This window comes from Manis javanica, chromosome 3 (assembly GCF_040802235.1).
Source record: "Manis javanica isolate MJ-LG chromosome 3, MJ_LKY, whole genome shotgun sequence".
Classification (NCBI taxonomy): Eukaryota; Metazoa; Chordata; class Mammalia; order Pholidota; family Manidae; genus Manis; species Manis javanica.
The window spans coordinates 3,417,859-3,435,499 of NC_133158.1; the positions used below are offsets into that span (position 1 = coordinate 3,417,859).

Below are 17,641 nucleotides of genomic sequence, written 5' to 3' on the forward strand. Positions count from 1 at the left end.
TTTGGTTTTATTATTATTCCTACCAAAGCACTCGAACCACAAATATACAAAAAGAGCAACTACTCCAGAAATGTTTGTTCAGCCACTTCTTCTCTAAAAATTTTCATAAGGCAGGTGTGATATAATGCAGTTGACTCACTGGGGAGTAATGTGCAGGCCCTGAACTGTGATGGTCATCATAACCAGGACTGAGCCCTCCGAGAAGACGGCCTCGCCGCACAGGAGCGCTCCGATCAGGGGTGCTTGTTAGTACGAGGGGCTGTCTGCTTTTTAGGCTCAGTTGTACTGTTAAGTGAAAAATACAAAACTGTATGTAGTATAATCTATTTTTGCTAAAAAAATAATAAAGGCTGTGATATATATATGGATGTGATGGATGTGTGTACATATACAGTAAACTATAGACATACATGCAGGAGAATGAAAAGCAGTATATAACAGTGGTTAGAAGCATAGATTCTGAAATCAGACTATACTGAAGGCCAATTGTGCAGGCAAGTGTTAGCGGTGTGACCTTGTACAACTCTATCTCTCTGTGCTTCAGAGTCCTTGTCTGTAAAATGGGGATACTAGTACCAACTTCACTGGATTGCTGCAGATTTTAATGAGTTAGTACATGTAAAATGCTTAGAACACTGTGTGGTACTTTTTAACTACTGCTACTGCTATGATTGTTTACAGAATGGCAGACAACAAAATGTGCAATCACGGAATGCTAAGATTACACTGATTTTTTAAGAATTTATATAGTTCTAAATGTTCTCTGGCAACCATGTATTTACTACCTTTGTATTCAGCCAAGGAAAGACAACATAGCTTTTAAAAATTCGTATAGAATTATTTGTTATAGAATATAAGTATGCCTATTTTTTACTTTCAAATCTGTGAACAGTATAATAAATTTCTCAAGAAAGAGATATAAGTATAATAACAGTGACTTTAAGCAGAAAAGTCAGGTGAGTCAAACTAAAATGTATTTAAAGCAAAATTCTATAGAATCCTAATCAAAATCTCAGCTGGTATCATACAGAAATTAACAAGCTGACCCAAAAATTCACATGGAAATGCAAATAAAAGCCAAAATAGTCTAGAAAAAGAAGAACAAAGTTGGAGGATGCACACTGCTTGATTTCAAAACTTCTCTAAGACTATAGTAATCAAGACATAAGCAGAGACATAAATGAATGGCACATAACTGAGAGTCTAAAAGAAACCCGTATGTTGTGGTCAACTGATTTTCAACAAGGGCGCCAAGACAATTCAGTAGGAAAAGAACAGTCTTGTTAACAAATGGTGCTAAGACAACTGGATAGGCATACGCAAAAGAATGAAGTGGGAGTCCTTCCTTACACAACACAAAAAACGAACTCAAAATGGATTAGAGACCGAATTGTAAGAGATGATATGATCAAACTCTTAGAAGAGAACAGAGGAATTAATCTTCAGGACCTGAGGTTAGGCAAAGCTTTCTTAGGTGTGACATCAAAAGCACAGGTGACAAAAAACAAAATGATGCATTTTCAACAGAATGAAAACCTTTTGTGCTGAAAACAATGCCATCAAGAAAATGAACTAACAACCATAGGAATGGAAAAACTTTGGCACAGCATGTATCTGATGAAGGACTTGTATATTCCAGAATATACAGCAACTCTTCTTATAATGCAACAGTAAAAAGGTAAACAATTTTAAGATGTGTAAAAGAACAGTAATAGACATGTCTCCAAAAAAGATGTATGAATGGTCAGTAGACACACAAGAGATGTTCACCATCCTTACCCATTAGGGAAAAGAAAGTCAGAGCCGTGAGCTAGTACTTCCCACCCACCAGGATGGCTGTCATCAAAAGGTGGCATGGACAAGTGCTAGCAAAGATGAGAAATTAGAACCTCCGTACATTACTGGTGGGGATGTAAAATGGTGCAGCCCCTTTGGGAAAGAGTCTGGCAGGGCTTCACGATGTTAAACATGGACTTCTGTATGATTTAGCACTTTCCACTCCTAGGAATATACCCAAGAAAAATGAAAACATGTCCACACTAAAACCTGTGCATGAATGTTCACAGCAGCATTATTCATAATAGCCAAAAAGTAGAAACAACCTAAATGACCATAGTTGATGAAAACATAAACAAAACATGGTATAGGCATACAATATATATTATTTGGCCACATAAAGGAATGAAGTATATGGTATGTGCTACAACATGGATGAATCTTGAAAACATTACATTAAGTGAAAGAAGCCAGTCACAAAAGACCACAGATTTCATCTGACCCCATTTACATGAAATGTCCAGAACAGAAGAATCTACAGACAGAAACATCAGTGGTTGCTTAGGGGTGGGGGCGTATGGGGGACAATGAGGAATAACTGCCGACGGGTACAGGTTTCTGTTAGCGGTAATTAAATGTCCTAACATCAATTGCGGTGATGGTTGTACAACTCTGTGAACATACTAAAAACTGCTGAGTTGTTCACTTTAAGTTGACAAAATGTACAGTATGTTAGTTACATTTCGAAAAGTTGTTTACAAAGATTCCATGACATAAGCGGCTGACACAGCTAATGGGACACCCACCTCTCTCTCCAACTCATCCTCCTCTTCCAAAAGATCATACACCTGCTCTAAAAGTTGGATCCCCAGGCCTTGGATTACATCCGCTCTCAAGACTTCAACTATTCTTCTGATCTTCTCAGAACCTGGCACGATAGCTAAAAAGCAGTAACACAGGCATGGGGAGAAAAATACTTTCACCAAACAAGAAGAATGCAATGTTTTTTAAAAAATCTTGTCAGGTTAAGATTCTTTTCACTTTGACAAGAGTTTGGTTTAATGACTTCACATATTTTTAATGACTAACAATATATATATAAACTTCACATCTCATTGTCATCTCCTAAACCTAAACACCACAACTATCCAATCCAAAGAAAATCCACGTGAAAATCCAAACGTGTATTTATTTACATGTATTGTTCAAAACAGATTTTCATGTAACTTTTCAGGAACACAACTGTTGCATAGGAGAAGATATACTTTTCATGGAGATACCCAAATGAAGTAGCAAAGAAGCAGAGAAAAAAAAAATTCCAAGCACTCCTTGGTTTGACACATTTCTCCAATAAACACATGCTCTCCAGTTTTCTGTAGAAGAATAAACTGATCACCTGAAGGTAGTTCTCTCAAATGGAGTTCCCCTGCCTCCTCTGCGACTTTCCCATGAAGTATCAGCGTGTCCCGGTACTTCCGATGGAGTTTAAATTCTGACATCGGACCTGGTACTGGGAGATCGTCACAGCTCTCTCTAGAGTCCAGTTTTAGGGTCTGAGTCATCAATTGCACCAAGTCACTCATTTCACTTGAATGACCTTTCCTGGGAAAAAAAAATTCTCCTTGTTACTTAGTTGGATTCATGAAAATTTTTTGTTAAAAAAGTAGATACCGAACAACCTTTAGGAAGTTCTGCTTCTAAATAGCCAAGCAAATTCCTACAGGCAGACCCTTCCATAAGTGACAAGCATGAACTCTGAACAAAATACTAAAATCAACTCTGTGAAGGCAATGGAGAATGTACAAAATCTGCAGGCAGATTCCGGAGGACAGTCAACAACTTTTACCCTAGGACAGGCCACAGGGAGCTAAAGGACAACAGGAAACGCCCAGTCTTTCTGGCCTGCAGAACTAGAGGACAGAGTTCAAGACAACCACTACCACCAGAAACTGAGAGGGGAACCTAAAGAAATGAGAAAGCCAGAGAGAGGAAGCCCCTGATTCTGTGTATAAATTCTGCCCAGCAATTTTTAAGTGGTTTAACGACGTCCAAACACAAACCTCAAGAGTATTTACAGAAATATAAAAATACCAGCCCTAATTAGATGAAATTGACAATGCCTGGCATTCACTCAAGAATACCAGACATGCAAAGAAGCAGGAAAATATCACACAGTTGTGACAAGAAAAAAATCAGTTAATAGCAACAGACTCAGAAGTGACACGTGATAAAATTAATAGGTAAAGACATTAAAGTGGTCATTACAAATACATTCCACATGTCCTAGGTAAAGGAATTAACATAATAAGGAGAGGCATGGAAGATGTAAAAAGACCCAAATTGAATTCCTATAAATGAAAATACAGTATATTAAATGCCTGGGATGAGATTAACAGATTACATACTAAAGGAGAAAAGACCAGGGAACTTAAAGATATAGCAACAGAATCTATGAAAAATGAAACAGAGAACAAAAGCCTAAAAAGAAAACACCAACAGTGAGCTGTGAAACGGCTTTAAACAACCTAATATGTATGTAAGTAGAATCTTCAAGAGGGCAAGAAGGGGTCTAAAAAATATTTGAAGGAATAATAGCCAAAATTTTTCCAAATCTGATGAAAACTATAAACCCACAGAACTAAGAGGACATTCTAGAACTATTATGAATGAAAATCAGATGTGTTCAATAGAGCATATTTTTAGCTCTAGCAGAGACCAAAATACCACTTACAATGTTATCAATGACAGCACTAAAAGCCTGAATACGACTATAAATGTACATTTAGGAGTAATTCAAATAGAAATAGTTCATGAAGGAAGACAGAAAAGTAAGAACTTACCCTTCCCTGGAATCCCCATCTGATTTATCGGTTGAACTTGTAGAAGAAGTTAACTCATCTTCAGAGAGACAATGGGTGAGCTTCCTTTCCTATTAATGTTTGGAAAACAAAATCCCACATGACAACAAAACCGGAATGCACTATGCGCGAGCCTTAGATGCGGTGTCTAGTCGCGGTGAGCACTGAGGGCCGATTTAATAGGAGAGACAGATGTAAAAGCTGAAGTCACTTCACCCCAGTGACATCCCAGTTCACCGATTAAGTTCACAAGTGAGGCTGAGGAACATCAAAGTGGAGTTTTACAAGGCCCTAGGAAGTCTCAGCTAGGAAGAAATTTCCTTTCCAGAGGAATGAACAGTTCTAATGTCCCAACTACTAAGCAGGGACCTGGTGCCCTGAGGGATATTGGCACTTTAAACTAGATAGAATGTCACCTATAAAAGCGACCTCAGTTTGTTCATATGTGAGAGTCTTCGTTAAAATGCTTTACACACACAAACTTTAAAACTTTGGAAAATGGAGAGAGTCATCTTAATTAGTAAAGCCAACTAAATCACAGAAAGAAAATCAAAGAAAGAATTCCTCACTACTTTCAAGGGCAAGATATTTCTATGTTTTTAAATAATATGCTTCTAGAAATGATGTCAAGAACTGGAATATAGAAAATGGATATTATTACATAGGAAAGTAAACATGTGTTGGAAACCTTGCAATTACCCATGTGGCCACTAGATGCTGCCGCTGTATCTTCCCTGGGTGAGAAGGAAGTTATTTTTTTCTTCACACAAACACAGTAACAGGAAAGATTAGCAAGTGAGACTAACATCTAGCAGGAAGGTGGGTATATATTGGTTATCCAGCAGAATTAGCAGAATGTTGTCCAGTGGAAGCCCTTTGAAGTCTAGTTTTAAAGAAAACTTAAGAAAGATATTAACTAGGCTACCATTGCTTACGAAGAATGCCTGAAAAATTCATTCCGTTAATGAAGCAAACAATCCTGTTAATTATTATTGACCGGTTCTCTTCCGTACCAAGACCAAAAAGGGGTGGTTGAAGCCAGTGCTGTCCCAGAAAAAAGTGGAGCTGGATTTATGAGGTTTTCCTTACTGGGCTTGCCAGAGGTAGCCGTGCCCACCTTTTCCCCAGGACTATGTGATGTACCTGAGCAGCATGGCAGTCCGAAGACGACCTTCGGGCAGGGGCGGGCTGGCCTTCCTCTTGGGGTTTTCCTGGCGCTCCTGCACTCAGAGAAGCTCTCCTCGCTGAAGGGCCTGAAAAAGTGACCAGCTCCAGTGGCTGTGTGTGGTGGACCCGCCTCAATGGAAGAGGGCTCTGCGCCAGGTACGGAAGGTCCCCCAGCACATGCCGGCCCAGAGGTAAGTCGGCACACTCATCCTCACTCTGGTATGTGACACCTCAGCTCAGCCTCAGCTCTGCATCTACCAGCTCTGTGGCCTTGCATAGGTTACTTAACCCCTCTGAACCTCAGTTTCCTCAGCTGCAAAATAGGGATAATGCACCCTACCTGTGACAGTTCCTGTAAATATGGAACTAAATAATTCCCTTAAAGTGCTTACCATAATGCTCTGAGACATAGTCAGCATTCAGTAAATGGAAAGCGCTAGTCTGACCTCTAGATACTAGTAATAGGGATGATTGGAGCTCCCAGCTCCGGGCAGCACCATTCACCGGGCCTCCTCTCTTTTCCTGAGAAGAGAGCACTTCTTGGACCCACAGACTCTGACCACGGAAACAAACCGCCCTGCGCACACTCTCCCAGGAATACTGCCGCTCAGACTCCTCCTGCTCCTCCGAATACCCTCTCCCCTGACAACACAAGTTCCAGACCGACAGCCTGTGCTCAAGTTTTAGAAAGTTGATGAAGAAACTAAAAATTCTTCCAATCAGTTTCCCAAATGGACTGCTAATGCTGAAAATTCTTAGCACCTCACAATCAAAACCAACTCTATGCGCATGAGCCACATGACACCCCCACCAGATGAAGGCAAGTGGACAGCTGTACCTGAGGGGCGCGTCTCTCCCTGCGACTGCTTCAGTCGCCTCCTCTCTCTTGCCGATAAAGGTCGATCCTTTTAAAGAGAGTCCGAGTTACTTCATTCCACTCACCATTCCTCTAACACCAACACATAGCGTTTTATCCAGCACCACAGGCAAAGGACTTGCACCCCTAAGGGCTTTAGGGGAGTGTCTGTTTGAACACGGCCCTGTCGGGGCCTCAAAGGCACTAGCCAGGAATGAAAACAGCCCTCGTTTCCGAAGGACTCCTTTTTGGAAGGACAAATGGGGAATTTTGCATTTCCTACATTCAGGATCTACTTGGTCTCCTTAATTAACTGTTAGCGACCATCCCTGGAACTATGGAATCTGTTCAGTTCAATCAAAGCTTCTAATGAAAACTCACAAATTTATCTTTTCCATTGTTTGGCAAAAAGCAGGGCTAAGATGTTTTAATACAAAACTTCACAATATCTGCAGGATTTTACAACCAAAAAGCTTTATAAGAAGATTTTTAAAAATCCAACTCATACTCCCACAAACCTTTGATGATGACATCTCACTGCTCCTTGAACTGCTCACGGACCCAGTGGCTACTCTGCTTTGGTTTTCAGCATCCTTTTGTGTTGATGTGACAACCATTCTTCCAACAGTGGGAAGAGAAGGCAGAAGGCAAGGAGAGGCCTCTTGGAACTTAAGTAATACAAAAGAGGGAACATTATCAGCTGCACATGCAGCCACCTCTGAGGCTGCCCACCTCTGGTAAGTCTCCTGTGTATTATCAGTGATTCGCTTCTCAAAAACTTCAAGACATGGCATTTGGGGGCAAAGAAACTCTATCAAGAGTGAAGGACCATCTAAGAATCCTACAGAGTGGGTGCACGGGCAAGATGCAAGTCACGTCCGGAAATAAGCATCGCCGTGACTGTGCGGAAGACAAGGGAGACAGCGTTCACGGTGTGAGACAGCAGGGCCAGGGGGCCCTCGTCGGCCTGTCCTTTGACTCTCCAAACGCCCTGCCCCTCCGGGGAAAGCAAGCGCCTTACCCTGCTTCCCACCCACTAACGTCTGAAAACGAATCTCAGCAATGCGCCATTGCCAGCCTTCTCCAGAGGCGCCCTGCACTTCTCACGGGCCCCTCTGGCGCCTGTTCACCACTCTAAACAGAATTCCCGAAGTCGGCTTCCCGACTTCCTCCAGCACCCCGCAGCCCGCTGACCTGTCTCTGCTCCCCGCTGCACTCAGTCTGTTCTCTTTTCTTGTGTCGCCGCTGCCGGGACAGGGAGGGTTCAGACCCAGAGCTGTGTGGCTGGAAACCTGGGTGGATTCCGTCCTGTCTGTCTGTAACACATTCACCAGCAACTTCATCCTACAAAATAATGGAATGAAACGGAAAATAAAACAGAATAATGAAATAGTCTTTTGAACTTCTAAGTGGCCAAACCCTCCACACCTCCTTTTAAAATCACAAATGAAAATGAGAAGGAAGAGTTGCTCTCTCAAAATGAATGCTGATTTGCTGTGTTGACAGGCTGGGAGAAACTGCTACCATCAGTTATTCACATCTTCTGGCTTTTTTTCCTCTTTAATCAAATAAAAATTATTATTTTGATTAAACTACTCAGCTGATTATTAACCTGAAATTATTCTTGTTCAAATTAGCTTTTTTAAAAACATCTTTTCATAACTTTCAATAGGTTTTCTATTCAGGAAATTAACAAATGTTGTAAGTAAACTCCACTGTAACACACACTCCCTGGCAAACGTTGGTTATTTGGATGCAGCCTGGAGAGAGCACCGAGTCTGGGGTCACACGGAGTCATATTCGAGAAACTTCAGGTCCTTGACCTTCAGTTTCCTCATCTATAAATGGGCATAATGCCTCACACACACTGCGGGGTGCTGCAGGACTGGAGCGGGGGGTTGGGGGGGGTGCGCGAAGTACTCAGGACCACGCCTAGCACGTTAGATGCTCAAAAACAGGAGCTATTACTACAGTAGTAACGATAAATTACCTTTTAAGTTAGAAAGATCACCAAGGACTTAGTATTTTATTTGGATACCTGATTTTAGAAATTAATGCGTACCAAACATTAAAATAAAACAGATGTTCACCTTTATTTTTTTAAACAACTTTTAAATATCAGAATATCTAGGTTTTCAAGTAGATGGACATTGTTAATTGAACATCAATCAATCAAGACTTCTTATCAAGAGTCTACTATGTGGTACATTTTAGAAAAACAATGTGATATGAATAAAAGGTGAAACTGCTTTCTAAGAGTCATTATCATTAAAACATTATCATCTATCATTTAAATCCTCTAGCAAACACAAAATGACTCCTACAGGTAAAATAATTTGTAAATTTATTCTTCAAGAGTATACCTAACATTATAAATGAAATATAGTAAATGATTAAATTTTACAATATTATTACAAGGAGACCAGAATAATAAACAATGATTGATAACAATTCTGAAGAGTGAGATAAATGTTTCTCTGCTGATAAGTTTAAGCTGTTCAAAATAAAATTATACATGCACAGAGTGACAGAGCAAATGACTTAAGTAGTTTCTCCATAAAATCCAATTGGTCCTGAAATGGAAGCAACCTAAGTGTCCATCAGTAGATGAATGGATAAAGAAGATGTGGTACATATACACAATGGAATATTATTCAGCCACAGGAAGAAAACAAATCCTACCATTTGCAACAACATGGGTGGAGCTAGAGGGTATTATGCTCAGTGAAATAATTCAGGCAGAGAAAGACAAATACCAAATGATTTCACTCATCTGTGGAGTATAAGAACAAAGAAAAAACTGAAGGAACAAAACAGCAGCAGACTCACAGAACCCAAGAATGGACTAACAGTTACCAAAGGGAAAGGGACTGGGGAGGATGGGTGGGAAGGGAGGGATAAGGGGCATTATGATTAGCACACATAATGTACAACACAGAGAAGAAAAGTAGTGACTCTATTAGCATCTTACTACGCTGGTGGACAATTACTGTAATGGGGTATGTGGTGGGGACTTGATAATGGGGGGAACCTAGTAACCACAATTTTGCTCATGTGATTGTATATTAATGATACCAAAATAAAAGAAAATAAAAAAATAAAAAGTAGCAAAAGGAATAAAATACTTAGAAATAAATTTAACAAAAGAAGTGCAAAACTCGGACACTAAGAACAACAAAATATCATTGTAAGAAATTACAGACCTAATAGAGAAAGACTTCCCTATGTTCATGGGTCAGAAGACATGTATTGAGATAGCCATGATCCACAAATGACCTGCAGAGGCCATGCAATCTCTATCATAATCTCAGCCCTTTCTGAACAATTTGACAAGCTGGTCTTACATCGTATGAAAATGCAAGGGACCCCCAAATGGCCAAAACAATATTGAAAAATAAGAATAAGGTTTGGGAAACTCAAAATTCCCAATTTCAAAAACACTACAAAGCTCCAGTAATTAAGACAGTATGTTACTGACAGATCAGTGTAACAGAATTGAGAGTTTAGAAATAAACTATTACATTTATGGTCTGTTGATTTTCAATGAAAGTACCAAGAAAATTCAATAGGGAAAGAAAAATCTCTTAATGAATGGTGCTGAGACAACTGGATATTCACATACAAAGGAATGAAGTTGGACCCCTTCTTTACACTGTACACAAAATTTAACTCAGAACAAATCAGAGGCCTAAATATAAGAGCTAAAGTATAAACTCTTAGAAGAAAACATGAGTACATCTTCATGACACCAAAACACAAGTGACAAAAGAAAAAAATTGACAAAACTGGATTTCATAAAAATTAAAACCTTTCGTGCTTCAAAGGACACCATTGTGAAAATGAAAAGACAGCCCACAGAATGAGTGACCATATTGTCAGATTTTTACCTCGGATAAGGGACTGACATAGACTGAAGAATTCTTACAGCTCAGCAGTAAATAAATAAACCAATTAAAAAATGGGCAAAGGATCTTAATAGGTATTTCTCCGAAGAAGATAAACAAAAGGACAATAAGCACGTGGGAAGACGCTGAGCACTAGCTGACACTAGGGAACTGCCAATCAAAGTCACTATGACTTACCAGTTAATACCCACTACAATAGCTAGAACCAAAAAAATAGGAAATAGCAAGTGTTGGTGAGGATGTAGAGAAACTGAGACTCTCAGATATTGCTGGTGGTAAGTAAAATGATGTAGTTGCTTTGGAAAAGTTTTACAGTTCCCCCAAAAAGTTAAACACAGAGTTACCATATGACTCAGCAATTCCATTCCTAGGTATATACAACAAGAGAACTGAAAATATGTGTCCATACAAAAACTTACACAAGAGTGTTCCTATCATCCATAGTAGACAAAAAGTGGAAACAATCCAGACAGACGATTCATCAACTGATGAATGGAAAAATAAAACACGGTATATACACACAGGTGGAATTTGTCAGTAAAAAGGAATGAAATACTGATATGTGCTACAACGTGGATAAACTTTGAAGACACTATGCTAAGTAGAAGTCAGACACAAAAGGCCTTATATTGTATAATTCTATTTATATTAGTGCTCAGAATAGGCAACCCCATGAAAACAGCAGGTGCCAGGGGCAAGGCAGAATAGAGAGCGACTATTACTGAGTCAAGGGTTTCTCTGAGGTAATGAGAATGTTCTGAAATTAAATAGTAGTGATGACTGCACAACTTTGTGAATATACTAAAAACCACTGAATTGGTACTTTAAAAATTAGAAAAATAAATAGAAAAAAAAAGTGAACTTAAATGTAATTTGACAGCCAAGTAGGACACATACAATTTTATCTATAAAGTCCTAAGTATCCAGTGTCCATAGAAAGCTTAAGACTATACAGCCAAACCTTGAACAATGCGGGGGCTAAGGGCGCCAACTACCCCCACTTTTGAGTTCCCAAAAACTCACCTACTAATGGCCTACTGCTGGCCAGAAGCCTTATTGATAACATAGTTCATGAACACATATGGTGTATGTTATATGTATATTGTACACTGTTTACAATAAAGTAACCTAGAGAAATGTTTTTTCAAATTGTCCAAAATCTCCAAAAAATTTTCCAATATATTTATTGAAAAAAAATCAATATAAGTGGACTCATATGGCTCAAACCCATGTTGTTCAAGGGCCGACTGTATTTGGGTTTTAAGCCAATGACCTTAAATGACAAGGGCATCATACTTATACTTTTCCATAAAAACAAAACTTTATTAAAAACATTTAAAATGTGTAAAAGTTTTATATATAAATATGTATAAAAGATGTCAGATATAAAAATATATCAAATTTAAATATATTTAGCATGAATTATAAAAATATAGCCAACACATACATTAAATATATTTTTTAAGAATCTTACATATGAAAACATAAAGTTAATCAAATGTTCTGGCTTTGTCCCTAATCCTCAGCTATTACTGTGGTTCACCTAACTTAGGTTTCTTTCCAAGTTCAAGGAGATCATAAACTTTAAATTTACTCAAAATAGTCTCAGTATCAAAATCCTTTTGTTCTTTTCCTTTTCTTCCTTCCCATTTAGTCCCAACACATAAGATGTTTTTTTATTCCTTAAGAAATCAGATCAATCACTAACTTTTCAAAAGCAAGAAGGAATGTGATATTATCTAATTGTTGGAACTACTCATCCACTTGGAGGGGTAAGGGAGGGATGCAGAAAAGGGAAAAACATATGCAGAAAAAAAAAGCATGCTTCCACCAAGCACCCTGTGCCAGAGCGCAGGGACATCTACAATCCCTCAGTCCTATCCTTTGGTGCCTGTAATGTTCAAATGGGTACACAGAATAACTAATTTTCCTAAAGTGACAGACCGAACAGCACAGCCATGCCTGTGAAACCGCACCCTCCAGCCTGCTCTCTGAAACAGCACCTCAGGCATCTTACTCACCCGTGCCTTCGGCTTCTGGTCTTTGTTTAGGGGCTGCAGAGGTTTCACTGCGTCAGTCCTTTCTCTGGTGATATCATCAGAGGACCACGTGGGAATTAGGTTCCCAGGCTGAGTGCTGGACTTAGACTTATCCTGCAGGTTCTCCTTCTCTTGAGAAATAGTGCATGTACCTTCTAGCTCAGTAGAGGCGACTAAGTGTCTTGGCTGACTCTCCCGAACTAGGCCACCATGGATGGAGTCCCTCCCTTCTGCAGGTAAGATGTCGATATTCACTCTACTAACTGTGGCCAGTGATTCTGCGGGATTGCTTGTGTCTGGTCTGCGGGTGTGGCCTTCCAGACTTGTAGGTGTCTTCAAGGGGCCAAGGACTACGGGTTCCTCCTGGGACAAACATATGTCTTCATCCTGAGTGAAAACAAGCTTCTAAATATCACAGCACCCTTCACAATATTAAAAAATTAACTCAAAATGGAACAACAGGTTCCTTAGAAAGTTAAACACAGAATTACATTGACCCAGCTATCCTACTCCTAGGTTCAAACCCCAAAGAACTTAGTAGGAACTCAAACTGTTCACCAATGTTTACAGCAGCATTATTCACAATGGCCAAAAGATGGAAACAGCCCAAATGTCCATTAGCAGACAAATGGATAAACAAAATATGGTATATACATACAAGGAGTATTATAAAGCCATAGAATGGAAGTTCTGATACCTGCTACAACATGGATAAACCCTGAAAACATGCTAAGTGAAATAAGCCAGACACAAAAAGGCAGATATTGTATGATTCCACTCACATGATGTTAAGCAGACTCATACAGGTGGAAAGTAGATTAGAGGTTGCCAAGGGGTGAGAGGGACGAGAGTCATTGCTCAATGAGCACAAAGTTTCTGTTTGGAATGATGAAAGAGTTTTAGAACATAGTGGTGATGGTTGCACAACACCGTGAGTGTAATTAAGGTCACTAAATTGTACACTTAAAAATGGTTCAAAATGGCAAATTTTATGTTATATATATTTAACACAATAAAAAATTTTTGTAATGGGTCAATAACCTAAGTAGAAGAGCTAAAATGATAAAACTCCTAGAAAAAAACATAAGCATACAACTTCATGACCTTGGATTTGGCAAGAAATTCTTAGCTATGCCACCAAAAGCACAACCAGCAAAAGAAGAAACAGCTAAATGGGGCTTCACCAAAATTATAAACATTTGTGCATAAAAGGACATTATAAAGAAAGTGGAAAGACAACCTACAGAATGGGTGGGAATACTTATAAATCATGTATCTGATAAGGATCTAGTGTCCAGAATATATAAGGAACTCTGAGACTTCAACTAAAAAAATAAAAATAAAAATAAAATGGGCAAAGACAAAAGTCACAGGATCATCTCCATAAATGCCGAAAAAGTATTTGGCAAAATTCAACATCCATTCATGATAAAAACTCTCAATAAAATAGGCATAGAGGGCAAGTACCTCAACATAATAAAGGCCATAGATGACAAGCCCACAGCCAACATCATACTGAACAGTGAGAAGCTGAAAGCCTTTCCTTTAAGATGGGGAACAAGACAAGGATGCCCATTCTCTCCACAGTTCTTCAACATAGTTCTGGAGGTTCTTGCCAGAGCAATTAGACAACGCAAAGAAATAAAGGGCATCCAGATTGGTAAGGAAGTCAAACTGTCACTGCTTGCAGATGACATGATATTGTACATTAAAAACCCTAAAGAATCCACTCCAAAACTACTAGAATATCTGAATTCAGCAAAGTTGCAGGATACAAAATTAATACACAGAAATCTGTTTCATTCCTCTACACTAATGATGAAGTAGCAGAAAGAGAAATCAGGAAAACAATTCCATTCACAATTGCATCATAAAGAAAAAATATGTAGCAATAAGAAGACAAGTAGTGACTCTATAGCATCTTACTACGCTGATGGACAGAGACTGTAATGGGGTATGTGGGGGGGACTTGGTGATGGGGGGAGTCTAGTAAACATAATGTTCCTCATGTAATTGTAGATTAATGATACCAAAAAAAAAAAATACCTAGGAATAAACCTAACCAAGGAAGTGAAAGACCTGTACTTTGAAAACTAGAAGACACTCATGAGAGAAATTAAAGGAGATACCAATAAATGGCAACACATCCCGAGTTCATGGATAGGAAGAATTAATATTGTTAAAATGGTCATCCTGCCTAAAGCAATCTACAGATTCAGTGTAATCCCTATCAAAAAACCAACAGCATTCTTCAATGAACTAGAGCAAATCATTCTAAAATTCATATGGAGCCCCAAAGACCCTGAATAGCCAAAGCAATCCTGAGAAGGAAGAGTCAAGCTGGGGGGATTAGGCTCCCCAACTTCAAGCTCTACTACAAAGCCACAGTAATCAAGACAATTTGGTACTGGCACAAGAACAGAACAATAGACCAATGGAACAGACTAGAGAGCCCAGATATAAACCCAACCATATATGGCCAATTAATATATGATAAAGGAGCCAGGGACATACAATGGGGAAATGACAGCCTCTTCAACGACTGGTGTTGGCAAAACTGGACAGCTACATGTAAGAGAATGAAACTGGATCACTGTCTAACCCCATACACAAAAGTAAACTCGAAATGGATCAAAGACCTGAATGTAAGTCATGAAACCATGAAACTCCAAGAAGAAAACATAGGCAAACATCTCCTGAACATGAACAACTTCTTCCTGAATGCATCTCCTCGAGCAAGGGAAACAAAAGCAAAAATGAACACATGGGACTACATCAAACTGAAAAGCTTCTGTACAGCAAAGGACACCATCAACAGAACAAAAAGGCATCCTACAGTATGGGAGAATATATTTGTAAATGACATATCCAACAAGGGGTTAACATCCAAAATATATAAAGAATTCACAGCCTCAACACCCAAAAAGCAAATAACCCCATTAAAAAAATGGGCGGAGGATATGAACAGACACTTCTTCAAAGAAGAAATTCAGATGGCCAACAGGCACATGAAAAGATGCTCCACATCACTAATCATCAGGGAAATGCAAATTAAAACCACAATGAGATATCACCTCACATCAGTTAGGATGGCCAGCGTCGAAAAGACTAGGAAGAACAAATGCTGGCGAGGTTGCAGAGAAAGGGGAACCCTCCTACACTGCTGGTGGGCATGTAAACTATTTCAACCATTATGGAAAACAGTATGGAGGTTCCTCAAAAAACTAAACATAGAAATACCATTTGACCTGGGAATCCCACTCCTTAGAATTTACCCAAAGAATACAAGTTCTCAGATTCAAAAAGACATATACACCCCTATGTTTATTGCAGCACTATTTACAATAGCCAAGATATGGAAGCAACCTAAGTGTCCATCAGTAGATGAATGGATAAAGATGATGTGGCACATATACACAATGACATACTATTCAGTCATAATAAATAAATAAATCCTACCATTTGCAACAACATGGATGGAGCTGGAGGATATTATACTCAGTGAAATAAGCCAAGTGGAGAAAGACAAGTGCCAAATGATTTCCCTCATTTGTGGAGTATAACAACGAAGCAAAACTGAAATAACAAAACAGCAGCAGACTCACAGACTCCAAGAAGGGACTAGCGGTTACCAAAGGGGAGGGGTGAGGGAGGGAGAAGGAGATTGAGGGGTACTATGTTTAGTACACATGGTGTGAGGGGTCATGGGGAAGACAGTGTAGCACAGAGAAGGCAAATAATGGATCTGTGGCATCTTACTACACTGATGGACAGTGACTGCAGTGGGGTATGGGTGGGGACTTGATAATATGGGTAAATGTAGTAACCACATTGTTTTTTCATGTGGAACCTTCATAAGAGTGTATATCAATAACACCTTAATAAAAAAAAAAATGGGCAAAGGACTTAAAGCGTTTCTCCAAAGAAGCTAAACAAATAGCTAACAAGTTTGTGAAAAAATGCTCTGTATCATTACTCACTAGGGAAATGCAAATCAAAACTACAATGAGGTGCCACTTCACATCCACTAAGATGGCTAAAATCAGAAAAAAAGAAAATAACAAGTTGACAAGGTTGTGGAGATACTGGAACTCTCACAGATGGCTCGTAGGAAAGTAACATGGGTGCAACCACTATGGAAAACAGCATGATAGTTCCTCAAAAAGTTAAATATAGAATTACCATATGACTCAGAAATTCTACTACTAGATATATACCCAAAAGAACTGAAAACAGATACTGAAATACTTGTACACAGAGGTTCATAGCAACAATCAAAAGGGAAAAACAACCCAATATCCACCAGTGAATGAATGGATAAACAAACTGTGGTGAGTAAGAGAAGCCAGACACAAAAGGTGACATATTATATGACTCCATTTATATGAAATATCCAGAATAGGCAAATTCTGAGACAGAAAACCCACTGGTGGTTCGGATGGAGGACAGAGTGAGGACTACTTACTGGGCATGGGATTTCCTTCTGGGCTGCTATGAAAATGTTTTGAAACTGGATAGAAGTGATGGGTGCAGAACATTGTGAATGTAATGAATGCAATTAACTGTTCATTTTTAAATGGTTACCCCTAGGATATGCAAATCTCACCTCAAAAAATAGATTATTAAAGTTATTACGGCATTGACCCCATGAACAGTTTGGCAGGCCACTGTGGATAAAGGTGGCTAAACGAGTCACATTCACCAGTATTCCTTCTTTACAATGCAGAATTAAGTACCCAACAGAATCTCTAGTAAAGCCTAATCGTCTCACATAAAGTAATTGCTTGGATAACTTATCATTTTAATACACTTTCTAAAACACATGGCCTTTAAAAAGAAACATACCATCACATACGTCTTGGAGCCCTGAGAAGAGTGTGGCTGCGGAGAGACTACTTTATGATTTGATTCAGCCTTTCCAGAAACCACTGTAGCGACACATTTGGATTTAGAGTCACCATTTTTAATATTATTTTTGGAGGTTTTTCTTTATGAGGAAGAAAAGAAGAAAAAGTTATTACCAGTAGAGTGAAGATCAAA

General features: G+C 39.0%; 1 protein-coding gene across 8 annotated transcripts in view; it reads right to left on the reverse strand.

Annotated features, from left to right (window-relative positions):
• Nucleotides 1–17,641, reverse strand: part of NEK4 (NIMA related kinase 4) — a 33,995-nt gene that overhangs the window by 2,578 nt on the left and 13,776 nt on the right. For 5 of the 8 annotated variants that reach the window (XM_073230704.1, XM_017678426.3, XM_036994856.2 and 2 more), the window contains 9 exons: nt 17,447–17,588; nt 12,584–12,988; nt 7,852–8,001; nt 7,176–7,325; nt 6,640–6,706; nt 5,778–5,887; nt 4,617–4,705; nt 3,173–3,378; nt 2,583–2,716 (listed from right to left, as the gene is read on the reverse strand). In XM_073230704.1, the coding sequence (XP_073086805.1) occupies nt 2,583–2,716; nt 3,173–3,378; nt 4,617–4,705; nt 5,778–5,887; nt 6,640–6,706; nt 7,176–7,325; nt 7,852–8,001; nt 12,584–12,988; nt 17,447–17,588 (1,453 nt within the window). Of the gene's footprint in view, nt 1–139; nt 286–2,582; nt 2,717–3,172; nt 3,379–4,616; nt 4,706–5,777; nt 5,888–6,639; nt 6,707–7,175; nt 7,326–7,851; nt 8,002–12,583; nt 12,989–17,446; nt 17,589–17,641 lie in introns of all 8 variants that reach the window. The other 3 variants (XM_073230703.1, XM_017678417.3, XM_017678444.3) reach the window with 3 other exon arrangements.